Source organism: Pezoporus wallicus, unplaced genomic scaffold (genome assembly GCF_028554395.1).
Source record: "Pezoporus wallicus isolate ANWC-B61680 ecotype Strahan unplaced genomic scaffold, APGP_CSIRO_Pwel_v1 scaffold_6362, whole genome shotgun sequence".
Classification (NCBI taxonomy): Eukaryota; Metazoa; Chordata; class Aves; order Psittaciformes; family Psittacidae; genus Pezoporus; species Pezoporus wallicus.
In genome coordinates, this window is record NW_026637663.1 from 7,967,841 (window position 1) to 7,982,390 (window position 14,550).

The window sequence follows — 14,550 nt, forward strand, 5'->3', positions numbered from 1 at the left end:
GTAATTTTAAGCTTAAAGTAAGCATACAGAGTTCCAGTACTTATCTATTTTTTCTATTTTCTTTGTTTTGAAAAACTCAGAATATGTTGTGATGCATTGAGCTTGTAAAAATGTGTGTGTTTTTGTAGGTAAACAAAATCTGGCCTCTTTTCATTGGCATTAAATAACCACCTCATTTTGTAGACCTGTGTTAATCATATGTCTGTATTATTAAAACAAGGAATGAAATAAGGTGCAGAAACCACTACATCCCTTTCTGAATGAGCGTGTGCTTATCCCAAGGAGAATGCTTTATGCGCATTATTGCATATTCACCTTCTGTAACACAGTTTGTAGATACTGGTGTAATTGAAAAGATATTTGAACTTCTAAGGTGGAGAGCCTCTTCTAAAGACATGTAATTGCTGAAAGAATCACAGCATTAATTTTTGAATGATAAATATGAATTTGCTATGTGTTTAACATAAATAGTTGACTAACACAGTGTAATGCATGACCTAGTGAAGATATATGGATGAAAGAAATGGCAGAATATGTGTGTTGAACCAGCCAGAAATTACTTGTTACAGTTACTGTCAGGAGTATGTTTATTCAACTAATGTGAAAACATGTTCAAGACCAGGTTGGATGAGGCCTTGGGTGATATGATTTAGCGTAAGGTGTCCCTGCCCATGGCAGGGAGGTTGGAACTAGATGATCTTAAGGTCCTTTCCAACCCTAACGATTCTATGATTCTATGATTTGTAGTTAGAGCAAACATGATCTATTTTCGTATCAACGAGAGTATGATCCAAAGCATAGTTGTACTGGCAATAATTGATCTTAATAATCAGTAAATGTTCTTATGCAGTCTTCCGACCAAACAGGTTAGTTTATTTGAAGATATTTGTTCTGTCTTGATTTATGAGTGTTTTGCTCTTTTAATCTCCTAGAGATGTTTACAGCTAGAACCATACAATGAAGTATGCCAGTACATGAAAGGTCTCAGCCATGTTGCAATGGGACAGTTTTATGAAGGCATAAAAGCTCAGACTAAAGTTATGTTAAATGATCCACTACCAGGTCAGAAGGCCAGCCCAGAATATCTGAAAGTGAAATACCTTCGAGGTAAGTTGGAATTGTTTTTCTTTTATTATTTCAATTTTCTGAAATCCTTCAAGAACTCTGAAAGTGCAAGCATGCTTGTAGTTACACCATTTTAAGGAAACCATCATACATTCTCATGAGCATTGTTTAGTATGTCTCTTTAAAAAAACATACATTGATTCCTGTTTGTTCGTGCAGTTAAAAGCTAGGACCACAAATGGAAAAGAAATAGACTAATTTCTATCTTGGAAATTAGCTAATAGCAAAATTAAATTATCAAAGAGTAATTACTTATTAAAGTCATGTTGGATAGTTGTCAAAGATATGATTTGGGTTTTGTTTTTATGTAAGTACATAAATAGGCTTATTATGCAAACAGTATTTATTTCTTTCCTACAGAGTATTCTAGATACTTGCATGCGCATTTGGATACCCCTCTTTCAGAATACAATACCGATATAGATCTTCCTGGAAATTTCAAGGACCACTGGGCTAAAAATCTTCCTTTTCTCATAGAAAATTATGAAGAACAGCCAGGGTTACAGCCACACATAAAGTGAGTTTTGTTTTGGGTTTTTTAAAGCCTACTCCAAACATTTTTTTCAGTTTAACTTTTAAAAGTGCTATTCTGAAGTGCATTATAATTGATAAATGTTTAATGCTATATGAAAGTGTACACTCAGTGTGTAAATCCTTTTCAAAATCATAGGGGTTGGAGTTAGTTTAGCTCATAAACAAGGAAGAATGAAACTTAAGATTATTTTCTTCACTTCTGTCTTCACATTATCAATAACATCCACAAAATGTTTCATATTCTGTGACCTTACTGAGTAAATATTCTGTTTCTTTTCTTGTAATTAATGTTAAGGAATTGATAAGTTTGAGATTCTCAGTGTAGCTTTATGTAGCACCTTTATTAGTTTCTTGTTGCGTGTTACATTTTTATTTTGTTATAGGTGTAATTTCCTAAATACTTAATTTTTTTTAATGTTAGGTGCATTTCAATGGGAAAAAGTATACTCTGGAGTAACTCGGATAATGAGTATTTTAGATGGAGGGTGATTTCAGTCAACAAAGGTGGGATTTATAAGAATAGGCTTCAAAAATATGTAGCTAAAGGAAAGATAGCAATTTCTCCTGGTGTAGTCTGGTTTCTAGATATATTTTAATGTAGTCACTCTATCTGTGTAAAAAATAAAATTGCCAACTTAAAAATTTATGGCTTTTGAGTGTATGGAATAGAATCCAACTTTTTAGCACAAGAAGCTTTTACAGAATTACAGGAGTTACAGAATAAGGGCTCTGGTTTCTGTGCATACTCTTTTTTACTTAGTGTTTAAGTTCCTCATGGTGAGTGTAACATTGAAGGTTACTGTATTATCTGTGAACTTTATTTAGTATCACTTATAATGAGCAAGTCTGAAGGTGAGATACTGGTTGTGACAGTGGCCTGGCTTCAGACAGACAGTAAAAAGATCTGCTATTGAATTCAGTAAGACCAGAATTTCAGTTGAGATATTGAATGTAGCTGCCATGTGCTGTGTAGGTTCAGTGGGGTGGGAGGAGGAATGAGTGTTCTTTATACTGCCTTTAAATATTTCTCACACAAATGGTGTTGATTATTAGACAGACAAATCTGTGTTTTACAACTTTCAGGACTTTTGTGCCAATTTTTGTCTGATGCATATTTTTCTCCTCTATAAGAGATGTGTTATTTCAGAATTTTGAAAGCTATAAGCCTGATGTGCAAGAACTCATATGTGTAGCTGATCATCTGGGTTCCATGATGCAGTATGAGACACCAGGATTTCTTCCAAATAAAAGAATACATAGAGGTATAATGAAAAAAAAAAAACAACAAACCAACCCCCAAACAATGTGGTGATAATTTAATGTTATACCTTTGCTGTCTGCAAATTAATTTTATTCTGTTCTTTTCAAATCAGATAAAAAGTTTAAAATGAAAATAATCCCTATGGCAGCAGTTTCTTGTCCTAATTGGTGACTGGAAATCATAATCACCCAGATTCTATTGATGTTGGCAATTCTTTTCCTATAAATACATCACTTTCCTATTTCAGTTTTCATATGTGTAGCAATTCAAGTGTTTGGCTATAATCCGTTTTCTGTTATTTGTCCCTCTATCCTCCTTCCGCACCCCCAGCAATGGGATTGGCCACTCTAGAAGTAATGCAAGCTGTGCAGCGGACTTGGGCAAACTCGAAAGTTCGGATGAATGGGAAAACCAGACTGATGCAGTGGAGAGATATGTTTGATATTGCTGTGAAATGGAGAAGGTAATGAGGGGGAAAAGAGAGAACAAGCCTTATGTCAGTTGTAATACTGATGCATACTTCAGTTAACCAAAGGGCTGAAGTCCAGATGAGAAAGTGCTTGCTGCTGCTCTAACTAGAAAGCCTTCTGATAAAGGAGAAGGAAGATTTAAGTACAGAAGTGCCCTTCTGAAAATACTCAATTCCTCTTGTTTTTTAAAAGAGGGAAAGAATTGGGAATAGCATTTTCTGGTCAAGTCAAAGCTGTGAAAAGCTGTTCAATACGTTGCAGTTTAGGCTAACAAATACAAGTAGTTTCAAACTCCAGTAACATAAAATGCATACGAGTTGTTGCTTTTCTTATGAAAATCGTACATGTGTTTCAATAAAATGTTCTTTTTTGTGATCTCTGAATTCTAGCTTTAGCCTAAAATTAGGCTGTGTGTGAACAAAGCTTGGTTAAAAATACTACATGGAGTGAAATGTATGCAAATTCATGTCTTTTGTCTTTGTAGGATAGCTGACCCTGACCAGCCTGTGCTTTGGTTGGACCAAATGCCTGCCCGAAGCCTTAGCAGAGGCTTCAATAATCACATTAACTTAATCAGGTAGGAGAGTTTTACAAAACAGCTTCCCCACACACAAAGGGATTGTACCAAAACTTACCAACTGTTCACAAAACAGTGTATTAGAGTATCAGATGTATATGTGCTTACTGGTTTGCTTTAATATTTATTTTATATTTTCTAATGGAACATTTGGGGTTTGTGCTCCTCAGATTTTCCTTATGACATTTCTCCTTTTTCCTGACTTTCAATTGTATGACTGAGTTATAGCAAGATGTAACTAGGATTTTACGCAATTTTACGTGCAGCTTTTAATTCCCACATCACCTATAAAAATTAAGTTGATCATAGTTGTAATGTTTCAAATATGCTTCTCAAAGATAGTGGCAGCAGTAATGACACAGTGCTATTTTACTAGCTTCAATACTAATTTATAGTAGAAAGGAAAAACATAGTTCCTTTAATTGTTTTCAAACCAGGCCAAAGTAAAAGCAGAAAAGACAAAACAAGTAACCTGTGAAAGGTGACAGTTGCACTTTCAAACAAAGGTAAATTTTAAAAGATTCAACCACTGTTGTACGTTCCATCTTCTCCCATGCTGCAAGACTCAGTATTGTAGTCATGACAGTGCTACCTCCCAGGGAGTGGTAGAAGTATGAGAGACTCAATGTGGCAACATCACTGTCAATCACAGGAGCAGAGTGTGTTTGTGTAAGTAAATATGTAGCCAGCATTCATGTTATTTGCCTTCTTCACATCCTCCCTTGGGGAATTATTAAATCTTTGATCTGTCATTCTGTTTTTGTATCTCTTTCTTTCTTTCTTTGAAAAGCTGTCGAGGAAAAAAGGATAAAGGAAGCAAAGCTTTCTTAAGAATTATTTCAGGCTGAGAAAACCGGTGATGTTCTGATGCTCACATACAGAGGCTAATACTTTGTCCACGCTCTTCCACTTTGCTGGACCCTAGCAACATCCACTTTAGGGAGTGGGTGCAATTCAGCATTAAACTCCAATGCAGATCAGTAGTTGCTTTGCAGGATGTGCTGCTTCTTGAACAATCTTATGCTCAGGCTTTTGTCATCCCCCAAGCCAAGTGTTACATTTGGGCTCCAAGCTGTGTCCATCTTTGTTGCTGCATTTTTTTCTTTTCACATGTATGATGCTATAGGGATGCTGGGGATGGACTATTCGTTAGGGACTGTAGTGATAGGACAAGGGGTAATGGGTTAAAACTGAGACAGGGGAAATTTAGATTGGATATAAGGAAGAAATTCTTTACTGTAAGGGTGGTGAGGCACTGGAATGGGTTGTCCAGGAAAGTTGTGAATGCTCCATCCCTGGCAGTGTTCAAGGTCAGATTGGACAGAGCCTTGGGTGAGATAGTTTAGTGTGAGGTGTCCCTGCCCATGGCAGGGGGTTTGGAACTAGATGATCTTAAGGTCCTTTCCAACCCTAACTATTCTATGATTCTATGCAGCAGAAACCACAACCATCTGTACTTTGAGATGAGGATGCATTCTATACTTCATCTGTTTCTTCCTGGTTTTATTTTAAATGGCAGATTAAAAGCTTAATTTCTAGGTAACTGCTGGCAGAAAGGCATTCAAGTAACAGCAACTAATTGCCATGCTAAAAATAGCATCTGGGGAAATATGTCCCTGTACAGGATTTCTCTTGTCAGCACCTCTGTTTTTCATTGGCCAAAGTACTTCACTTGTTTTCTTCTCATCAGAGAATGCTATCAAAACTCATGATTTACTCTCTGAGATGTTTTGGTGATTTCATAGAAATCTGAAACAAGCTTCACAATCATTCCGAATGGTAGGCCTACAGTGAATCCCATTCGAACCTTTTTTGGTTTTGGCTCAGCCTTGACTTCTGGGGCTCTCATCAGCATTTCAGTTGTGCTTTTTTGATGGCTAGGTAGAGGTTCTCTTAAAATAACTGATTTTCTTGAAGGAAGAATAGATTTGGAGCAGCCTAAATACCACTGCCTTAGGAGTTGATCACAATTTAGTACTGGGTGGTGTTTGCATCCTTTTTGATTCCAGAAACCTATACTTTGATCATTCTGCATCCCAAGTAATCACTGCTTTCATTGGTCAGCTTTCTGTAGTGATTTGTTTCTCCTTTTGGATTGCCTCACAATAATTTCACATAGGGCTAGGGGTAAAAGAAATAATATATTAAGTGGTAGTAGTTTTGTTTGTGTTTGGTTTCTTTTTAATTACTTTTGAAACATGTTCTAGTCCATTATGATTTCTGAATGGCAATTTAATCTTAATGGTTTATACAGATCTGTATGATCTCCTTCATTACTCAACTGTGAAATGGATGGTGATTTGAAGATATTAATAGGCTACACAGCTAACACCTTTTTGCTGATAATTCAGATCACTTTATGATCTTTTGACTGTTTTTTGGGAAGACATACATTGCTTTCTATTTGGCTTATTATTTGAAAGTTATTCTCATAACTGTATGACTAAGGCTGAATTCTTTCTGTATGACAGCTACCTGAAAATCAGGTGTAATAATAAATTATTTAGGCTGAAAAATGGCAGCTTTCATGGTTATTAAATATACCAAGATATAAGCTGTTCAGCCAAATAAGAAGTGTAAAAACAGCAGTTGGGTGTATTTGTAACAGATCAAGTCATGCTGAGCTCAGGCTGTCTCTAGGTTTTGTTTAGTCTATATTGTACACCAGTATTTCCTGTGTGCAAAAAATTTAGAGTAGATATCTATTAACATAACCTTTTTCTTCACTCAGAATTCTTTGCATTTGAAACCCATTATTGTTCAGTGATTTTTGTCAAAATCTTGGCATGGAGGCACTAGCATTCAGTGACTGCTGAATTAAAAATTCTTTTTCAGAGTGGCAAAATGTGTAGAAAGCAGCAGGAAACAAAAAAATTTTTGTTTGTTTTGAGTCAATTTGGGGGCCTTTTGTTAAAGGTGTGTAAAAAACATCTTGCACTTCACAGTGTTTGTTAGGCTTCCGGATCTTAGCAGTCTGAAGATGCAAGTATATATGTCAGCTGTCACTACTTCATTTGTCTATAGACAAGTGTTACTTCAGGTTATCTCCTTTCTGGCTCAAATGATAAAAGCTGCCAAGTTTCATTTAAAGTAGAGAAAATATTTTTGAAAGTTGAAGTTATTTCATAGGCAAAACAAGGCTAAACATTAGTGATATACTCAATATCTTTATAAGAAAATTAAGACACTCTCTTGAACACTGCTCCTTTTGAATCCTTGGTGATAGTGTTTATTAAACAAGGAGAAAGAGTAGGAATAAACACAGATCACTTCTGACCACCCACCTAGTCTTTTCTCAGTACGACTGTTTCTGGATGGCCTTGCAGAATGATAAGTCTGGTTTGGATGTATTTTTCTGAGATGCCAGGAAAATACAGTTCCTTATACTGACATACTTCTGCCTGTTGTACAGATTATTTTTTTTAATACAGATGGAAAATGATGGGACGTACAACAAGGGCAAGTTATGTGTATAGATTTGTCTTCATCTTTCCACTTTCCCTACCTCCCTTTCTGATGTGCAGATATATATAGGTGCTCCATTTCTGTTCAGTTTTTAAAGACTGATTCTGCCATTATTCAGAGACTAGGCCTGTTGAATTGTGAGACCAAGTGAGACATGAGACAGGGACTTAAGCTGCCAAAAATCACTTAGAATGGGGGAAAAACAGAGTTGTACACACTTTCCTGTGATTGACAGTGGTTTTGCTTCCTCAGAGAGCGATAACGTTTGCTTTATAAAATCTTGTTTTGTAGACTGGGAGAAGAGGAAGGACTCCTACAAATGCAATAATGGTATGTAATTTTTCCTCTGAGTGGTTATAATCCTAGCAGGTTTCTATCAAATTTTCAATGTTGTTCTTTTTTTTTTTTTTTTCCTTAGTAGTCCAGAGAAAAAAACAACACCTTTTTGATGTTCTTGTTTAACAGTTACTGCTTGTAACTGTTAGGAGTCAAAGCAATATACTTCAGTATAGACTTCATACAGACAGTACATACAGACAGTATATACTTCAGTATTACTTCAGTACAGATGAATGTAGGTGAATAAAATAAAATGTGTGTGGGCTGTCAGAGGAGGTCAGCATATAGGCAAGTATGTAAACTAGAGATTGTTGTTTCTAGAAGTAAATTCATGGGCAGATTAAGAATTCTCTCCTTGTTATGCAGCATCTATGAGTGTAAATAATTGTTTAAGAAAGGTTGTATCCGTATACAAGTTGAGAGTTATCCTATAGATTTACTGGACAAGGGCTGAAAATGAGTAAATATCTGTGGAATGTAGTTTATCAGAGAACAATGACACTAATCATACATGAGCTTTGCTATGTTTGCTATGGATTCTATATTCAAAATTGGGGATGGACAATTCACCACTTCAGACAAACCTCAGGTTCATTCCCTTAATTTACAAAGCATCTGTGGATAAAATGCTGTCAAATATTTGTGGGAAATATTTGTGTCTTAGCCCTGGAATGGGGGGTTGAAAAATAAGACTTCAAAAAACCTTTTATTTTCTTTGTAGGGGACAGGTCATTAACATGCGGTACCTGGAATATTTTGAGAAAATTCTTCATTTTATCAAAGATAGGATCCTTGTTTATCATGGGTAAATTACTGATATCTTTTTTTTTTTTCCTGCTTCATTCCCTGGTAATTCTGATTTGAAATTGACATAATATTCCTTTTAGAAAGTCTGAGGGATATGTTCTTTTTAGTAAATTCTATTTTCTTGATATCTATAATTATCTTATTTCCTATTGGAAATGCAAAATTCTATTCATTGCCACATAAAGTAGCTTCAATAGGAAAAAACATTGTGAGTTACAGTATACCTAGAAACTAATAATGGTATTGAATTTGTGCCCACAATCCTCATGAGTGGGTTTCAGGTCTTTCTAAAACATGATTTATTAAAGATCTTGGGTTTTCTCTTTAATAGAATAGAATACAATTTCTCTGCGTATTGAGATTAGTTTATTAAATGAGAAAAAAAAAAGATAATTTTAATTGAAACTGGTGTCTGACAAGTGGTTTTAAAGGAATAGAGAATCTTTGCCACCTGCTGCATAGATAAGTTGGTAGGCTTTGTCCTGAAACAGAAGACAGTTTTAGAATTGTGAATGAAAAAATATGACTAAAGGTAACCTGAAAATTGATGTTAATGTATGTTTCAAACTTTCAGTATTTTTTTATGAGTAAAATGGTTTTGCCACCTACGGTTCGTTTGTGGTGACACTGTTCTGATGACATTAAAAATTAAGAAACTCCTTTTAGCTTTAAACTCTCATTTTTCTTTGGTCTGGTAACTTTTATTAAATACTGAGTTCTGTTTCTCAATCTCATTATGCTGCTTGAATATCAAACAATGAAAGTACAGAAAATCCTTAGAACAATTGAAACCATTTAAGTTTTGTAAAATTTAAGATAGTTCCTAAAGATATGCAAGTTCTGTACTACTGGGAAGTCTGTTGTCTACTGGGAGAAAATCTGTTCATAGTGAGCCAGCAGCATTTGACTTTAAACCAGAGCAATTTGTGCTGTACTTAAAATAATTCTGTTCTTAAAATCTGGGTGTACAGTAATTAGTTGATATTAAAGCACTAGTTCAGTAGGTTTCTTCGCAGTCCAGCTGTGCCTGCATCTGTAGTATTACCTTTGAGGCTACACAGATGCATAAATTTTGACAGTTAAGCTGAAAAATAAGATGAGCTGATATAGGATGAAATTACTTCTTTTCAGAAACGCTACATGTGTTCAACCATTGCCATTCCATATTTAACTTTTTTCCAGAGCTAATAATCCAAAAGGACTATTAGAAGTTCGAGAAGCTTTGGAAAAAGTACATAAAGTAGAAGATCTTCTTCCCATAATGAAGGTAAATTAAAGTAAAACTTGAAAACATGAAAAAATTAATGAAATGTGTTCTGAGAGATGTCCAGTTCCTCAGAATACCACCATTGTGTTATAAACTTAGAATGAATAACTAGAAACACGAAAGTTATTTCAAATCTGCATGTGTGGAATATGATCTTCCCTTTTGATATATGCAGATGTGTGATGTGTATTTGAAACGCTTGGCCTAATTGTGAATTGGTAAAGAAATGATGGGAAGACCAAATATTGAATGTAATTCTTTAAAGCTAGCCTTATCAACTGGGAGAGTTTGTGGTCAGATCCACCATAATGGTATCACAATATGCCTGCACAGTGTGAAGGAAAAAGAGGAAGATGTGTGAGAGATTAGGAACGTGGAAGCTCTCTTTAGGTTTATTGGTACAGGTTAGTATGCGGTAGGGCTGGTAGGGGGAAGCAGAGGAGTAGTTGCCCTTGGTGACTGATAGCTAATCTGAAATGAAATCTTGGTTTATGTTCTTGTGCTTTGGAGGTCTGTCAGAGTAGGAGCAGGGAAATGTGCAGGTTTTCTTCTTTATTTATATTCTTATCTCAAGTAATAAGGCTTTAGCTGGGTTTAAGTAAAAGGTCTTTCCCCACTCCTGTGCATTAAACTGGAAGGAGTAGTGTCTATGTTTTTGGGCTTGGGGAAACCTGTTACAAAGTATTTCTTTTAAAGGATTGGAGTGGAGTTTAGTTAGAATAGGGTAACATTTGGGAAGAAGCATGGCTAAATAGAGACAAATTCATTGCTTTTCCCCCTGTCAGCTGTGTCCACACTGCATTTTTATATCTAAGCAAAGCTGACAGATTGCCATAGAAGGAGCACTTTGAAGATATATGGCTGTTACTGCTAATAGGCTGTCTGGGTTTGGATTTGTTTATGGTAGTAGTGCTCACTCACTTGTGCCCTATAGGCATCTGTACGGCAGCTATATGACTCAAGCACTGTATTTTTATATGGGTTTCTTTTAGTATGTATTACAAATATAAGTGTCTTCAAAGAACGTATCATAATTTTGGAAGCAATTCTTAAATTACTGTCTTGTTCTTTGCCTGGAAAGATGAAGTCAGGTGGATACTAACTGAACTTAAGTAAAACCTTGTGATGAAGAGGTCATAGATGTTGGGATGGATAGACAATTAAGTGTTCCCTACTGACACAGAAGACCTGGAAAGCACCTAATATGGCTACTGTTGAATTGTAGGTCAGAAAACATGTTACTAGTAGAGGTAAAAATACAGATTGCTCCAAGAGAATGGTGAAAATGTATAAACAGAGTGGGCTATACATGACTTAATTCAAAACAAATGTTTCAACTGGCAGCAAATGTTCTTCCTGGTTTTCATAACCTGTACATTTTGCTCTGGTTTGAATCTCCTGTATCCCATTACGAATTGTATTGAAATGGAATGCTGTCCCTCATTAGAGGCTTTTAGTTTTGTTTCTTTAAAATAAATGCAGATTCTCTTTAAACAAAACAAGTGCTATCTTAAAATAAATAATCACTCAAGTAATTCATTCAACACTATTGCATTATAATCATTAATAATGTCTGTATAAAATTAATGTCTGCTAATATTGATGTAGTTGGGTTATTCAGGTAGCTGGGGAATGTATGTCAAAAGCTGAGCTTTTGGCTTTAGTTAAATACAGTTTTGCCTGGTTTATACAACTCTGGCTACAGTATTACAATTTTAGATAATGTAACTTTGTGAAATTCTAAAACTTTGTGATATTTTTCCTTTTAATGAGGAAGGAACATTAATTTAAACTGGATCATACTTAAGAAATTGTTGCAGAGAGCTGTGTTCTGGAGTCCACACTTAAACTAGTATAAACATAAAACAGGCTGTCAAATTCCTGCTTTTTCATTTACATTGTTACGCCAAAAGGTTACTCTCAACCTGCAAGCTGGGGAAGAATCTGCACAACTCGAACTGCTTTGCATAGTTGTTTCTCATAAACAGTGCTCCTTTATGTTTGCTATATAGTTATAAAGTTGAATGTCAATATGCCTCATTAAATATTTATGATTTCAGTAGGAAAAAAAGGATAAATGAAATAACATAGTTCACAGTAACTCTTTATCCTGTTCCCTCAGTTTGTCATTTCTACTGTATGTATTTTAAGGATTTCAAAACAATAGCTAGGCAGTCTGTCTTTCTTCACTCTAATATCAGTTTTTTTCTTTTGAAAGCAGTTTAACAGTAAAACAAGAGATGGGTTTACTGTGAATACAAAAGTCCCTAGCCTCAAGGATCAAGGGAAAGAATATGATGGATTCACAATTACAATAACAGGAGATAAGTATGTTTGCTATTTTCAAGGGTTCAGGTACATTAACTAATGATGAAGTGTTAATCTTCTCAGATGCCATTTTTACTTGCATAAAGTAGGGTCTGTTTCTCACTCATGGTATTTCTGTAAATAAATAGAAAAAATTGTTCATTTGAGGAGTTCTGTTTCCTGTTGTGTTCCCTAACAAAGAGGGAATATGGATAACATTGGTGGAGTAGGCCTTGTTGAGATGATTCTCTAATTTACAGCATAAAAGTGGAGGGAGACCTTGTTATTTATCTTAAACTATAAAATACCTAAAAAGGAAAGATCTCAAAAGTCTAAGTCTTTATTCATATCAAAATGCGTTTCTTTTTGTGAGACCTTATGATTATAGTGACTTCAAAGTCTTGAATGGAATGGGAATTTCTGTGTTCTAAGAGTGGAAGAGACAGGCTGTCTTCTATTTCAATAGTACCTGTATGTAAAAGGATACCAACAGGGGGCTTTGGGACACTCTCTGGGTGAGGTAGTAAATTTCTCACTTCGTGGATCCTGGCTCCTTCCTAAAGACTGAGCATTAATCTGAAGTTCAGAAGCTCTGTCCTACTACTAAAACCTTTGGTTTATGTGATTTAAAATTCTATGCATTGGAATTTTTCCCAGAACTTGTGTGCTTTCAGTGAGTTGCATGGAAGCCAAACTGCTCTCTAAAATGTTGACATTATCTCTTGGGTTTTAATTTTATATACTGAATGATATGCCTATATGCAGTGAAATGGCATTAAATCTATGGCCTCAAAGTTTTGGGAAAAATATTTTGGTGTCAGTAACACTGTTTAACTTTGTTCTGCACAAACTTTGTTGTGTAGCAGTGAGTCAGTTTTGATCCATAATTTGTAACTATGCTTTTATGCAAAAACAATTTCATTTTGGTAATTTTAAAGTTAACAAAACTACACATTACATTCTATACAAAAATCTCAATGCCATGAAGATATTTTAAATTTTTGTATTTTTTCTTTTTACGTACACTTTAAGTGAAACACTAACGCTCCTCAGGTATTCTTCAATGGTAATACTTCATCTGTGATTAGACAGAAATCTTCATGAGTTCTCTTAGACAATTTACAAGGTCATAAAATGTTTGTAATTCAGGGATTTATTTTTTTTCTTTAAAAAGGGGGATAATGCACATAATCTTCTAGAGGAGAAATCATAGGAAAAAGTTTATGGTGTGGTATTTAACTGCAGCATGTTTGTAACTTACCCTGGATATTAGGCTATGCATCTGTTAGAAAAAAATTCTTACCTTCTTTTTTTGTTTCATCCACTTGATAGAGTGGGGAACATATTATTTTCAGTAGAAACTCAAACAACAGAAGAGAGAACACAGCTGTATCATGCAGAAATAGATGCGCTATATAAGGATCTAACGGCGAAAGGAAAAATTCTGTCTGCAGAGCTGGGGGTAAGGCTCTTTTAATGGAAATGATGAATTCCCTGATAAAATTCTGTCATGTTTTTATACCTTCTCTTTAACAGTTCCTGTTCTAATAATTTTTGACAGAGATCATAAGCAGTAAAATTGACTGCTTGCTTAAACCCAATTATGGCATATAGCAGAAGAAGTTGTCATAATTCTATCTGTTACTGTAAGATTTGCAATGCTTTGCTGCAGTAAGAGTCTAGACAAGGTCTCAGTATCACAGAGTGTTCCTTCCCCCTCTTCCTTCACCCTTATTTTCTTTGTTTTCCTGTGTGTTCACTGTTTCATCATCCTTATAAGCACTGTTTAGGATTTGGCTCATGGTGGCTACATGTAATATGAGAAGTAGTACAAATTCATGAGAAACACTGGAATTATATTTGTGTTGATTTGTATTGCAGTGATGATCTGACTGTATTTGAGCTTGTGCTTTCCATTTTTCATCCTTTTATACTGCATAGATGAACTGTTTCACCTAAATTTTAAAGATCTAACAGAATAATTTGTTTAAACATGGGTTAATCAGGCTTCAACTTCCCAGCTTGAGATTTTTCACATTTGAAATGGTTTAAAAAAAGTAATTACAGTACTGTAAGACTTTCCAATATGTGTTCCTTTATGTGGTGTTATCTGAATATTAAATTATCTTTAATTCATTTATTTTTTTTTCTGTTGCTTAGGAAGTAGATGCTGTTTGCAACTTGATCCTGTCATTAGTTTATTACTTCTATAACTTAATGCCACTTTCAAGAGGATCTAGGTTAGTGATTGTCTTTATCATGTCTGTTAATCTTGAATGCACACTGTCAAATATCCATGTGTTGCAGTATCATTATATTTCTTAATATTAAAAAGCTAAAAGAGCCTTGATTGAGCGGTGTGTCACTCAGTCTCTCATTTTGTGCTGCCATGACAGTA

The 14,550-nt window shown here is 35.0% G+C and overlaps 1 protein-coding gene across 8 annotated transcripts in view; it reads left to right on the forward strand.

Annotated features, from left to right (window-relative positions):
- Positions 1 to 14,550, forward strand: part of TTC13 (tetratricopeptide repeat domain 13) — a 40,670-nt gene that overhangs the window by 20,313 nt on the left and 5,807 nt on the right. For 2 of the 8 annotated variants that reach the window (XM_057406994.1, XM_057407001.1), the window contains 10 exons: positions 933 to 1,107; positions 1,486 to 1,642; positions 2,791 to 2,921; positions 3,251 to 3,383; positions 3,875 to 3,967; positions 8,493 to 8,576; positions 9,761 to 9,845; positions 12,064 to 12,200; positions 13,485 to 13,614; positions 14,313 to 14,392. In XM_057406994.1, the coding sequence (XP_057262977.1) occupies positions 933 to 1,107; positions 1,486 to 1,642; positions 2,791 to 2,921; positions 3,251 to 3,383; positions 3,875 to 3,967; positions 8,493 to 8,576; positions 9,761 to 9,845; positions 12,064 to 12,200; positions 13,485 to 13,614; positions 14,313 to 14,392 (1,205 nt within the window). Of the gene's footprint in view, positions 1 to 932; positions 1,108 to 1,485; positions 1,643 to 2,790; positions 2,922 to 3,250; positions 3,384 to 3,874; positions 3,968 to 8,492; positions 8,577 to 9,760; positions 9,846 to 12,063; positions 12,201 to 13,477; positions 13,615 to 14,312; positions 14,393 to 14,550 lie in introns of all 8 variants that reach the window. The other 6 variants (XM_057406997.1, XM_057406996.1, XM_057406995.1 and 3 more) reach the window with 6 other exon arrangements.